At 43.0% G+C, this 13,587-nt stretch overlaps 1 protein-coding gene and 1 long non-coding RNA gene across 2 annotated transcripts in view; one reads left to right on the forward strand and one right to left on the reverse strand.

The window, feature by feature from the left end:
- SLC1A1 (solute carrier family 1 (neuronal/epithelial high affinity glutamate transporter, system Xag), member 1) overlaps nt 1-9,383 on the reverse strand; it is a 75,151-nt gene extending 65,768 nt beyond the window's left edge. Inside the window, 1 exon segment of the mRNA NM_001164649.1 lies at nt 9,056-9,383. Coding sequence (NP_001158121.1) covers nt 9,056-9,146 — 91 coding nt within the window. The 5' untranslated portion in view covers nt 9,147-9,383.
- LOC110256886 overlaps nt 4,508-13,587 on the forward strand; it is a 55,903-nt gene continuing 46,823 nt past the window's right edge. Inside the window, exons 1-2 of the long non-coding RNA XR_002338973.1 lie at nt 4,508-8,950; nt 10,001-10,264. This is a non-coding gene — a long non-coding RNA (uncharacterized LOC110256886). The remainder of the gene's footprint in view (nt 8,951-10,000; nt 10,265-13,587) is intronic.

Below are 13,587 nucleotides of genomic sequence, written 5' to 3' on the forward strand. Positions count from 1 at the left end.
AATCAATTAGTGGTGTCTTCCACAGGACTGGACTGGGAGTAGTGGTTCAAATGGACTGTAATTTGAGAATATAAGTTAAGGGTTATAAAAAGCACAGAGGAGGGAAATCATTTCTGATTGGCAGTCAGAGAAGTGTATATGGTAAGAATGAAAATTAGATCCATCATCAATGATGAGTAGGATAACAGTAGGTGAAACACATGAATAAAAACATAGGGTGGGAGAATACAACACATCCTAGGAAAGCAACTCTTAGACAAGCTCAACTAGAGTAAGTTCAATGGAAGATTTGTGTGGGAGATAAATGGGGAAAGGACTAAACACTGTGGAATGCCTCAGGTAAAGGAACAGGATAAAGAAAAGCCAAGAGACAGACAAAGGATGGACTAAGGAGGCTATTAGCTTTATTTAGCTATTGTACAAGAGTGAAGTCTGTGAGAATGCGCTGAACTATCAATGAGGTATATCAAGGGTGGCTAGGAAGTGGCCTTGCTTAAAGTTAATGACTAAAGTTCTGGAGTCAGATAGTCCTGGGTGCAAATTCCAGCTCTGACTGTGACCTCATGTGACTTAACCCATGTAAATTTCAGTCTCCTTATCTGTAAAATACCCTTCTTACTTCATTGTTCTGAGGGAAATAATGTACATAAAAGTCATAATAAGCCTTCTATAAATAGTAGCTATTAGGCTTGGTTAACCACAAGAAATTTTCAAAGGAGAAAATGTGTCTCCCTCATTGTCTCACAATTTGGGGAATCTTATATGAAACCTGTAAAGTACTTAAGTGGCTCAGAAAACAATTAGGTAAATTAAATGGCCACAGATATAGAACAGAATCAGTTTATTTCCCGGGAATGCTTAGAGGCTTGGAAATTACACTTTCTGTGGTTAGGCATTTCTGGTGATGGTGCATTTTTTTTTTGTTAACTTGATTCTTTACTGAATTATAAGTAACTAGATAACTCTTAAGCAACAGAACAGTGGTAGAATGAAAATTTTAATTTTATAATCTCATTTAAGCATCCTCCTCTAAGGGTTACCTCCTTAATTAAGTGTAGTTTTAACCTCCTACCTCCTAAGAGCAGCGAGTGCAAACAGTAGTCTCAATGCAGCTATAGGAATTAACACACGGTGCAGACCCTCACTAACATCACTTCTGACCAGAAGTTCCAGTCCTAAAGGCACCATGTGGCTCCAACATGCAGACCTAGCAGAGGTCACATGATGCTGGTATCAGGACCCTTCCTGGACACATGAAGATCAGCTATGACAACTGTCCTGCCTATGGACCCATTAGGGACTCTGTGACCAAGAGGGCCCTGGAAATAACGATCTTAGCCTGAATGTGGAGGGACCAGTGAGAGCATCTTGTCTCCTCAGTGCTGGTTCATGGTCCCCTGGTAGAGAATGAGGCACAGCATCTCTCCTGTTCTGATGGAGTGTGGACTGCTGCTTAGAGCTCACATAACTGGGGCTAGGCCTGGGCAAGGAAACACCCAGGACACACGGCATGAAGTGTAAGCTGAGACAAGGTCTGCTCATTCCGGAAAGTGCAGGAGTATTTGCTGGAAAGGAAATAATTCGGCTTATGGTAATGGAACAGGCATTCAGCAGATAATTTTCAAAGGTAGGGTAGTAACGTTTCTGGCAACGAGTGAGTCACTGAAACACTTCCTTTCCATTAACAGAGGTGTTACTGTGGAGCGTACTAATTACAACAGAGCACTCTTTGTCACAGTTTGGGGCTGTTTCCTCAGCAAGTATAATGAATTAGCTCCTTCTCAATCTATCTGCCATCCTAAACTATAGCTCTGAGGTGGATTAGTGGCTTAATAATAACTGTCTCCAATACTGTCTTCTACTATGTTTAACATTCAAAATAGGAACGGTCATTGAAAACTCTTGCTACTCTAATAGACACTGCTGCAGGAGAGTTTAAGTGGGCCACTTGATAATGTCTAAAATGAGTTCATTTTCTTTGAGAGTGCTGGAATCCCCACGGTATATGTGACCTCAGGTCTCCAGACACCAACATGGAAGAGCTATGCAGTTCCTCAGGCAAACAGAGCTGCCTGGCACCAGGCCAGCATGTCAGTGACTCCCTATAGGACAGCTATTTTCAGTCTCAGCTCTGTTAAAGGTAATTACAATTCTGGAGGAGTAATTAATGTGGAAAGCTTTCTCTTTATAAGCAAGTGCTCACATGAGCATGCATATGCTCTAAAATACCTAATTCCAAATCCCATTTATTTATACCTTGTCTGACAAAGCCAGGCTTTTTACCCATCTGAGCTACTATGTGAGCTCCAACAAATTCCAATTTGGCATGTGTTAATGTCCTACATCCTATGCCTTCATTTGAAGCTTACTTTATTTCTTATGTCTACTGTTCAAATTTTTGACAAATGGGTGAGTTTGGTCAACTAAAAACTAGAACCTCTTTAGCGATTCCCCAGCTCTGGTGGGTTCCAATTTGATATTAAAAATGAAAGCACCAGGTAGAGGCATTCAAAGCCCAAAATTGCTTCCCTAATTCTTCAATATGTGAAACTGGGGTCAGCTAATGTATTGTTTTTCTAAGGTACTTAATTAAGCAGCTACATGCAAGATATATATATATATACAACATAAGTTTATTACACCTCATATTACTGTCATCTAAGACCAGGGTAGAAGAGTACCCTGGTAACAGTCCAATACACCATTTGTATTATTATACTTCAAGTCACAGATGTAGAACAACTGATTCAATACTAAGATCATTCAATCTACCTTTAACCCTTCCTTAGTTCCCTAAGGAAGAGTTTCTCTAGCAATGAACTGAGGAATGATTACACAATCATAGAGCTAAGGGATCTTAAACCTAGAAGGAACTTCAGGGATTTTCTGACCCAGGGTCAACAAGTATGCAGCACACATGCCACTATTTCCTAATCTTAAGCCCTTGGCAGACATCAGTAATCAATTTCAGAACTTGTGTTTCTAATTCTTTTTCAACAAATATGTCACACCAGACATTTCTAGTACCTGAAAATGGGAGTGGAACATGAAAAAAATCTCTTTTCTCTTCCAGCTAACCCAAACTTCTCTTCCTTCTGATAAGAAACAAAGATCCAGGGAGTGTCAGATAGGCTTTCTTACATTGCAATTAGCAGTCAGTCTCATTACTTTAAGGTCTCCTTTAAGGTTTCAGTGCCTGGATAATAGGAATGCCTTTGCCCTCTAGGGGTCTATAATCTAGTTTTGAGGAAGAAAAGTTTAACATGCTTGGTAAGTATATGTAAACTAAATGTTAATCTGTCTTACTGATGTAGATCAGAGAAGGCTGAATGAAGGAGGCAGAGAAGAATGCAGGGTGGAATTCAAGCTTAGCTTACTATCTCTCTGGGTCATAAATGACTAAACAATTCAACAAATGTATTTAGCCCACTGGGTACTGTGACAGGTGTCTTGGTTAGATAGAGGGGCAGTAGAGAATTCCTTCCCTCAAGAGCTCATGGGTCAATGGAGAAGGCAGAAAATCAGAATATATTCTTAGAATAATAAATAGCAAGTAGATACAGGTTCTGAACAGTGGGAGAGCATGATCTTTCTTTTCCAAGCCACTGCCTCCTATAGGCCTCCCTCTCCTGCTAGAGATCACCAACTCCTTCCAAGGATCAAACCCAGCCAAGCCTCATCAGGTTAACCTGCTGAACACATTACACAGCTGTCTTTTCCTTTCTGCTCCCACTGCTGCTGCCCAGCTGAGGCCCCATCTCTCTCTCTCTCTGCTTGACCTTGACAGTAACCCCCTGGAGTTCTGCCCACTTGCAAGATCACCCTCCTTGGAAACATTTTCCACATCCATTTGCCTTAGTGACCTTTTTTAGACACAGCTCTGTGTCACTGTCCAGCTTAATCCTCAGAACCATGTCCAAACTCATCAGCATGGCATTATAGCCCCTCTAGGATCTGGGCTCTGACCTCTGTGGCAGTCTTGCTCACCTCACTCCCACTCCTATATCCCTCAATCACACCCTTTGCACCAAGCCACTTAGTTAGAAGGTAGGAAGGGCACACCTTGAAGGTGGAAAGAATAGCAGGGCACTGCATGGACAGAGGTGTAAGGGTGAGTTTGGGCCTAGAATGGAGATCAGCCTGGCTGATCAGTGTGGCAAATCCCACAGCAGCAGTGTTCCTCCAAGGTGCACACTGCAATTCTGAGAGTCCTGTAGAGGAGTGTTTCTGCCCCTTCTGTCTGGGGAAATAGGGGCAACTACAGCCCAAAGTGTACACTATAGAATCCTCATTCCCTACCTCAATATGGCACACAGCCAGACCATCAAGGTTCTCAGAAGGGTCAGCAAGGACCAAATATGACAAGAAGAGGAGTGAGACAGAGAAAAGCAGTTGGAAGGAGGGGAAGGGAATGTAGAGGAAGATCTGGCATTGCCAGGTGTTACCTGAGTGATCCTGAGTGAGTCTGGCACTACTCTGAGTCTGTTTCTTCATCCATATAATTGCAAAACAATAAGCCCTACTTTATAGTTGCAAAATTTTTTTCACTGATTTTTCTTAAGCATTTCACCAGTTATAATGGAAATGAGATCAGGAAAGCGTAAAAGTAGAATATATAGCAGTTTGATTGCACTAGCCTCCTAGACTGGTCTCTTTGCTTCCACCCTTCTCTCTGTGGTCTATGGTCAAAAAGGCAGCCAGGAAGAGCTGATTAAAAGACAATCAGACCATGTCACTGCTCCGCTTAAAACCTTTTAATGGTTTCCCATCTCCCAGTAAAAGTCAAAGTCCTTGGAAAAGCTCATACCATCCCACCTCTGTCTCTGTTCTGGCCTCCCATATCATTCCTCCCCCACCTCCACTCTCATGCTCTTCTTCAGACAAACCAGGATCTCCCCACCTATCTGTGCACATGTTCCTTCACCTTTTTCCAGTCTCAATTCAATTGTCACCTTATCAGCAGGGTCTTCCTTTTTGCCCTATTTCAAACTGCAATCCCCTAGCTCTTTCCCTGTTATGCTATTCTAGAGCTGTCTCGACATTTAACATACTCTTGTGTGCAGTTTACCTATTAATCTGGTTCACTGTCTAATGTCTCCATTTGAACATAAGCTCCATGAGGACAGGGGTTTTTACTTCATTCACTGCTGTGTGCCCTGGCTCTACAACAGTCCTTGGCACATAGTAGGTGCCCAATATACACTTGTTGAATGAGTGAATGATTTAAGCGTCTGTTACTGCACAGGTATATTCCAAGGCTGAGCTGATTAGAGGCCCAGCAATACCAGGCCTGGGACCTCCTAGAGCACATGAGTTTGAACAATATCAAAATGAAATACGAGGTTCTGTGTGTGTAAGGTGCTGGGCCTGGAACCAGATGAGCTGCGGCACTCCCCACCCCCAGCCCTGTCCGCCAACTCCTAGTCCTCAGGGACTTCACAGATGCATAAAAACAGAGCAAGAGAGCTTATGTCATGACTCAAATTAGTACTGCCAAGAATACGCTACAAGAGCTCCAGCACAGGAGACATAAGCCTGGGTGGGGCAAAGGTATTACTAAGAACGTGAAGAAACTGTTCTTGATTTTAGACAATGGAATCTGAATCTATAAATGATTGCTTCCTTTAGTGCTTGGAAGAAAATTATTCAGAATGAATAAGCTTGCCAGCTCTATCATGTAAATAACAACAGCTCTTTCCTTTCCTGAAAATCTAAAAGCTGGAAAGCAGATTCTTCAAATGACTGAAAATAAAGTACAACCTGTATGGACAGAAAGATCAAGCTTTAAGTCATGAATGGGGTGAGGGTTCCACGAGTGCCTCATCAATATTATACACGATATAATCATTATTGGCTGACTTGAAACACAACACTGACATAGAATTCTCACACACACAGATTCTGCTTGGACAGAATTCCCACTTACAGCACAAAAATTCTTCCCTCAGAATTTCTGCCTATTAAATGAGAATCAGGCTATGGGGCACAAACAAAATGATTAATCCTTTCCTTATCCTTTTAAAACAGTGAATAGTGCTATAGGCTGGTATTCACCTAGACAGAACCATGTCATCAAAACACTTGAATCACTCTGGCACTCTGAATTCTAGGCCAAACACCAGGCAGAACAGAGAAAGACCATGAGAGACCTTATTTTATAATAAAGTATTAATTTCCTCAGGATCAAATTATTCAAATCACTTAAAAAAGACATTTATTGAGTCCCTATTATATGCGAGCCACACAACTAGGTATTTGGACATTAATCTCCTCTAATAGCAAATGGGGTAATGACCTACATCCCTACTTTCCAGATACGGAAACTGAGGATTCCAGAAAATAAGAGTATGTATCTAAATTAGAGCCTGATGCTATCAGAATTCAAATCTAAGACTCTTGACTCCTGGCTCTGTGCTCATACTACCATACCAAGAAAGCAAGGAAAAAAGCCTATAAGAATTGTAATGAATGTAATGAAAATCATTACTAATCAGATTTTAGTAAAGGCCTCTCACCTGAAAATCCAAGATATTATTTCTAGGACCTCATAAGATTTCACAGAAATTAAAAAATCAGTTCCTTTATTTCATGAATAAGAATATGGGGAAATATTTAGCTTTTAGTACCTCCTTGTCTAGGGAAAGAATTAACTTTTACATCTGATAAAGATGACCTTTAATTTCATTTCCCCTCACATGCTCTCTTGAAAAATCAGAGGCTTTAAGCTGGCTAGTTAAAAACTTTTGCTCCTCACTTCAAAAATCAAACTATTTTAAAGTGTCAGGGCTGTTGAATTACAGTAGGGACCAAACATTTCAATGGCTGGAATCAGAAGATGACACTCTGTCGGTGTAATAAATAAACATCCACACGATGAAAGGTTCAGACAGCAGGCTGTGTTGCATGAGAGTGCTTGTGATTCCTGTATTAATTAAGACTGTCACAAAAATAAACTATCATGAATGACCTAAAGGGCCTAGGATGGACTTAGCATGTATGTTGGTTGAAATTTCACTTCTGGGTTTAACCAGAGCGAGTTAGACTACACAGAGGTATGATTTTGTACTGAGGCCCAGGGCTCCAAAGAAAGAGGAAAAGAAGAGGACCTTGGGAAGTGCCTGTGATGGACACTCTTCGGGTGGCCTAGGCTTGACATTTCTCAGACCAGTAGGTAAAGTGCCCAGGGACTACCCTATGTTGCTCCTTGAGAGCACACAGGCAGAAAGACTTCAGTTGGGTACTTTCAAATTTTATGTGGTATTTTCCCTTTCAGGAGCAAAGTATCTAAATCAAACTCTTGGGCTGACCCACTTAAAACTGGAGAAAATTGTTCATGCAGAACTGACAATTATCCCCCTTGACCCTGAAGATGTGGGGGGATGCAACAGGTTCCAAAGGCCATGGAATAACTGCTCAAAATCTTTTCCAAACCAGCCTCCAGTGAATCAGTAAACTCAACACTGGTGTGCAACATGTGATTAACAAGTGAATATTTCTGGAAAACCTCAGAGCTGAAAAGGCAGGATCATTTCACTTCCAGAGGGAATTAGGAGGAAATGCTGGCCTACCCCAAACCATCCTTTAAAAAGAGTCCCCAAACCTGGACTCTTCTAAGAAAATAAACCAGCCCATCTCAACTATTTGGCTGCAGGGACATCAAATCACTCCCGATGCATTTGTTATTTAAACTGTGATAGGGCACATAACCCTTTCCTAAAAAGGGCCTAAGCCACTTTGCTTTCTTGGGGAAAAGAGTTAAGCAGTGAAGGCTTGCTCCTCTACTTCTCTCTTTTCTTCTCATGAATGGCCTTTGCTAAGATAATTCCAGGATGTTATTTATTTACCAGAAGCTGACTTGACTTTGCATAAAGATCTGGAGGAGCAAATCTGACCCTGAGAATCCATTAACTTTCACAGATTTTTTTTTTATTTGAGGGGGCACAGGCATCAGGAAGGGGAGCAGGCAGCAACAAATATACCGAGATTCAGAAGCAGCAGTTGGAGAGAAAGGTGCATGAGGCTGGGAGAGGCACAGGCTGCCCACCCACCTCCAGCTCCAGTTTCCAAATGGAAGGTGGGAATTTCAAAGAAGCCTCACCTGCTGGATATCCCTACCTGTGCCAGCTCATAGAGGGAAGAAGACTTGACTTCAACCCCACAGGGGAGCATCCCAGGGCCCAAGTTAAGACAACCTGGCAGAAAGAGTGACTAAATAGGAACAATTCATACCTCTGAGCAATGGCCCAGACATCCACCTAATCCAGTGATCTGTGAGGAGTGAATCAGTTAAATACACCTTGTTTAAAAACAAACAACTATGACTAAAAAATTACTTTCAATAGAAAAGCAATGTGGGAGGTAAGGAAGCTCAGGAAGGCTACTTCGGTAGCAGGGGGCAAAGGAAGAAATCTGATAGCTCAGTTTTCCCTTGACTTCCTGTGGGCCATAACTGCACATCCCTGAATCTGAGCACGAATCTGGCAGGTTTTCTCTGTCTCAGTGCGGGCAGCGGCTTGCCACGTGAAGACACTTTTCCAGGCACTGCCCAGGGTGAGCGACCGACTGTAACATCTATATCCTCTCTTCCCCGGGACCTGGCCATCCCTGAGGTTAAGCTGCCTCTTCCAGTCCAACCGCGAACCATCATCTATACTCAATCTCTGTCCGGATAACGTGTGGTTTAGGAAAAAGGCTGGGGGAAGAGGTGCAGATAGGATTTTAAAAATTAAACCACGTTTGCTTCCAAAGGGAAGAACCAAGAGCTACTTGCCTCCCGTTCTCCCTTGCAAGCCCCTTTGATCATTTCGGGTAAAGCAGGAACCCGAAGCTGGCGGAATACCCAAATGGGAGTACCCAAGAGCTTTGTTCTTCTCCAGCAGAAATCAACACCCTCGAGGGACAACCGCGTGGTATCCGAGGCCGAGGGGGCGCCGAAGGACCCGGGCACCAGGTGAGCCAGCGCTATGCCCACCCTCGCACCCGCCCGCCCCACACGCGGCCCGGGCGCTGGGAGTGCGTGAGGGTGCGCGCGTCGCCCACCCGCCGCGCTGCTCACCTAGCACCACTGAGGCCACGGTGGAGAGCAGCAGCCAATTATTCCTCAGGAAACGCTTCCAGTCGCATCCTTTCCTCGCCGGTTTCCCCATGGCTGACGCCTGGGCTCGGAACCACAGTAGAGGTGGCTGCTATTGTGCGTGAGGCTCGGCCGCGCACGCGGGGGCCGGGTGACCAGGGACCTCTGGTGGCTCCCGGAGCGCAGTGAAGGAAGGTTGCGGGCGCACTGGGGAGAAGGTGTGCGCTAGCCGCTGCAGTCTCTGCTGCTGCTGCTGCTGTCACCGCCGCCGCCGCCACCACCTGAGATTGCTCACCGCGCCTGCCGCCCTTGCTAGCTCGGTGGCTGTGCTTGGCGAGTGCGCCCAGCTCCTCCCGCCGCCGCCGCCGCCGCGTTTTGCGGCGCCGGGGCCAACCAACACGGAAGGAGGGAGGAGCGGCGGGCCTAGAAAAGAGGGCGGGTGGGTGCGTGCGTGGTGCTCCCTGAGTCGCGGTACAGCAGGCGTGGGAGGGCGCCCCGAGCTGTGGCTAGAGGAGGGATTGCTGCTCTGGAACCATTGTGCCCTGCCCCAGCCTTAGGCTGGAACCTCTGGCTTTTTAAATTATTTTTTATTTTTTTGGACAGGTTAGGTTTTCGGATTTATGGTTTCCTCCTCGCCCTCATCCAGAGGGGCGGGGTCACTGGCCGCTTTGGCTTGGACTTCATCCCTCACACCCCGACCCCTCCCCTTTCTCCACACCAGCCATTGCCTGTCAGCTGCACCAGAAAAGGGAGAGTTGGGGGAAATTGAGTTTTGTCTTGGGTCCCCTTTACTTCTCCACTACAGCCTCGGATTTGCCAGCAGCCTAGAAAGCCTAAAGCCTCTGGGAGGAGGGAAAGAAAGTGCTGGGGGGCAGAGCCGGACTTTGTGAACTTTCACTCGAGGCCTCTAACCCTCTGCCCCCACAGGTGTTATTAACTTTCCTCTTTGAGTCGAGGGAGGTGAAGCTCCAACAGGATTGACTGTGAACTCGGGGCTTGGAATGGACCCTCTTAGAACTTCATTCGCTCCTTGACTCGCTCTATGGCCGCCCAAGGCTCCAAAGCTGTGAAATTTGGCAGAATAATTAGGACTGAGAACCCGACCAAGCTGTTGTGAGGAGAAGGTGGGCGGGCCCATCCCTAAGGCCAAGTGCTCTGGAAAGGCAAATACGGGAAAGGTGGAGAAACTAGGTAAGTGCGGCTAAGGGAATTTTCTAATTCTCTTACATTCTTCTGTTTTTGCACCCTCGCTTATATGAAACTTTTTCCTTCCCTTTACCACCCCCCCCCCACCCCCGCACCTCTAGTCTGCCTCCTCATCAGCTAAGTAAGCCCTGAACTTTTCTGCTATTGTAGAGTCTACTCTGATTGGGGAGTGTGGGGGAATCTCCCCAACTAGATTTTCTGATGACTAAAACCCCACCATTAGAGGTCCATTTTCTTGACTTAAATTAATAGAAATGTCCTGGAAGAGAAATGAAATTTTATGAACACTTTAGTGAACACTGAGTTTATCAGCTCCTTTCCAGAAAATAAATTTTGAGAGAAGGAACAATAGAAGGACACCAAGGTCACTGTGCCTGAGGAGGATCTGAAAAAAATGTCAAAAGGGAAACACTCAAGAAAGAGGGGACAAAGATATCCATTCCACAGTAAAAAAGCTGGAAATACTCAGATGTCCAACATGAAAGGAATGGTAAACATATTATGGAACTGCCATGCAACTGTACATTATGCAACCTATATAAAGGAAGTTTATGAAATTTCTAATAGCATGGGATAGCACATGTCACAGTATGAGGGAAAACAAGGATTAAAGTTGTATATATAATGTGATCACAACACAACTACACAAAACAAACATAAAGCCATATACTTAGAGAAAAGTCTAAAAGGAAACAGAATTTTAACAGTGGTCATCTTTGGGTGATAATATCATGTTTGAATCTTTTTACTTTTTATCTTTCTGAATTTTCCAAAGTGTTTACCATAAGCATACCCATTACAGTTGTGGAGAGGGCTGTACTTGAGAAATAAACAGGTGCGAAAGAGAGAAAAAAGGGGAAGAATTTAGGACAAACTCTGTACATCACAAGTTTTTGAGGTGTAGTAAGATTGTTACACCTGAGTTTTGGGTATGGGATATTTAGGTTTAAATCCCAGCACCACCATTTACCAGTTGGGTGATCTTCAGCTTAAATTTTTTGTGTCTCAGTTTCCACATCTGTTATTGGGGTACTAAAAGTATTTATCTCATGATGATATTGTAAGAATCGAGTACAAGAATGGATGTAAAAGACTTAGAATAGTTCTTGGCACAAACCAGGTATCATCATGAGTTTTACTTGGCGGTCAACCGGGCAGGCATCTTTTTTTTTTTTTTTTTTTTGCTTTTTAGGGCCACCCTGGAGGCATATGCAGGTTACAGGCTAGGAGTCAAATCAGAGCTACAGCTGCTGGCCTACGCAAGGGCCACAGTGAAGTGGGATCCGAGATCAATCTGCGACCCACACCATAGCTCATGGCAACGCTGGATCCTTAACCCACTTAGCTAGACCAGGGATCAAACCTGCATCCTCATGTATGCCAGTCAGATTCATTTCCGCTGAGTCACGACGGGAACTCATGGGCAGGCATCTTCTTATTTTCTCTCTCTTGTTGTCTGCCTGTGATGCACACAGCCTGAGCCACATTACAACAACAAAATTCTTGTATATTAGTCAACAGTCATTGCCCTTTCGAATTATAGTCAATGGACCCTAAATATATTATACTTTCACACCTAAAGCCCATATAGTACACATTCATTTTATGCTTATTTAAGTTATGCAATTTTAAAATAGTACAATATAAAAAGAATGAAGTCTAAATATATACACTTACTTTGAAATAATTAAAATCTCTTAAATTAAAAATGAAAATAAAAAAATGTCAAAAGCTCAAAGCACATGGGCCAAGTGAATAATACACTGTGTTTATGCTGTTGCTACGTGACATTCACTTTACCTGGTAATAAAAGATAATTAATAAGCAAATACTTATAACGCACATAAGCCAGACCCACTTTGGTCCTCAAAACAACTTTATACATAGTAGCCACTTTGGTCCTCACAACTTAATGAAGTAAGGACTAGTATTACCTCATGAGGCTACTGGAAGAATCAAATGAGATATGTGTATTATCTTCATCTTCATTTATAGCAGAGGAATCTGAGGCAAAAAAAAAAAATTAACTTGCTTAGGTTCCCTTCATTAGTAAGAGAAGGATCTAGTTTTGAACTAGGTGGTCTTGCTCAAGCTAAATGCACAATGCATTAAACCACCACCTCTTATAAAGGAACAAATACAGACTTGTTCTGGGAAAATTACTCTTGAGTTACATAAATTTTACTTCATGCAAAAATCCTTCCATCCACATCCAAGAGACATCATGATGTCCTACAGTGCTATGCTCAAGTAGAAACCGCATACATTTTATGGGCAGTGGTTAAACTCTCAAATTCTCTCTCCATTGCTGCTACTGGAACTTAATAATTCTATGTGATTTCTCTGCCAAAGACAGGAATTGGTATAGGACGCATCATTTTCGAAAGGGAGGGCCCCTAATGCTTAAGTTCTAGTCTTTTTACTTTCTTAGGTTGTGATATTCATGGACACAAATAATTACAGATTGGACAAGAATTAAGAGGCATTTCCTTTGTAAACTCTACTAGAGAAACTTGACCACTCAGCTCCTGGAACAAAAACGTCACTCTTCCTGGGAAAAGACCTTAAGGCCAAGTAGAAAGAATTGTTAGAAGTGTACCCCCTTCAATAGATGTTACTATCTCCCCTTTCCCAGGTTCTTCAACTTCCTTCATCCTGCTGAAACACACCTTTGGCCAGTTCTCACTAGATTACATTTTGCTAGTGTGCTTACTTTCTTTTCCTTCTTTCCCTCCCTCCATCCCTCTTTTCCTTCCTTCCTTTCTTTTTACCATTTAAATAACTCTGACATTTCCATTTTTTATTGTTTCTTTCTTTTAAAATTTTTTTAACTTAGGACTCTCTTGTTAGTTATTACAGAAAAGAGACTTTGCCTTTGCCACATAAGGTTAAACCATCAGCTGACAGCCTGGCCTTATATATTAATTGGGATAGAAATGAAAAAGGCATTCAGAAAAAAAAGTAAGGCATCAGCTTCTGAGCATCTCTCAAAATAGTATGCTAGTTGCATTCTACCACCATAAAACATATGCAGTTGGATGCTTTGTTCTCATCCTGTGGCAATGGAGAGAAGAGATCACGGGTACCAGAATCTCCTTCAGCCTCTACATCTATGCAGCCATTCATGACAAATAGTAAGAAAGAAGCTGTCAGCATATTCAGATACCCTTTTTAGCAACCTTCTTTTTATCTTCCAATCTTGATCTGTATTTCTCTTAAAATTAAAAATTAAGGAGTGAAAGAACTATAACTCATTAACTCTTCAAATAATTCTCCAAATAATATATTCTAAAAATTATTTGGCCTGA

Source organism: Sus scrofa, chromosome 1, assembly GCF_000003025.6.
Source record: "Sus scrofa isolate TJ Tabasco breed Duroc chromosome 1, Sscrofa11.1, whole genome shotgun sequence".
Classification (NCBI taxonomy): domain Eukaryota; kingdom Metazoa; phylum Chordata; class Mammalia; order Artiodactyla; family Suidae; genus Sus; species Sus scrofa.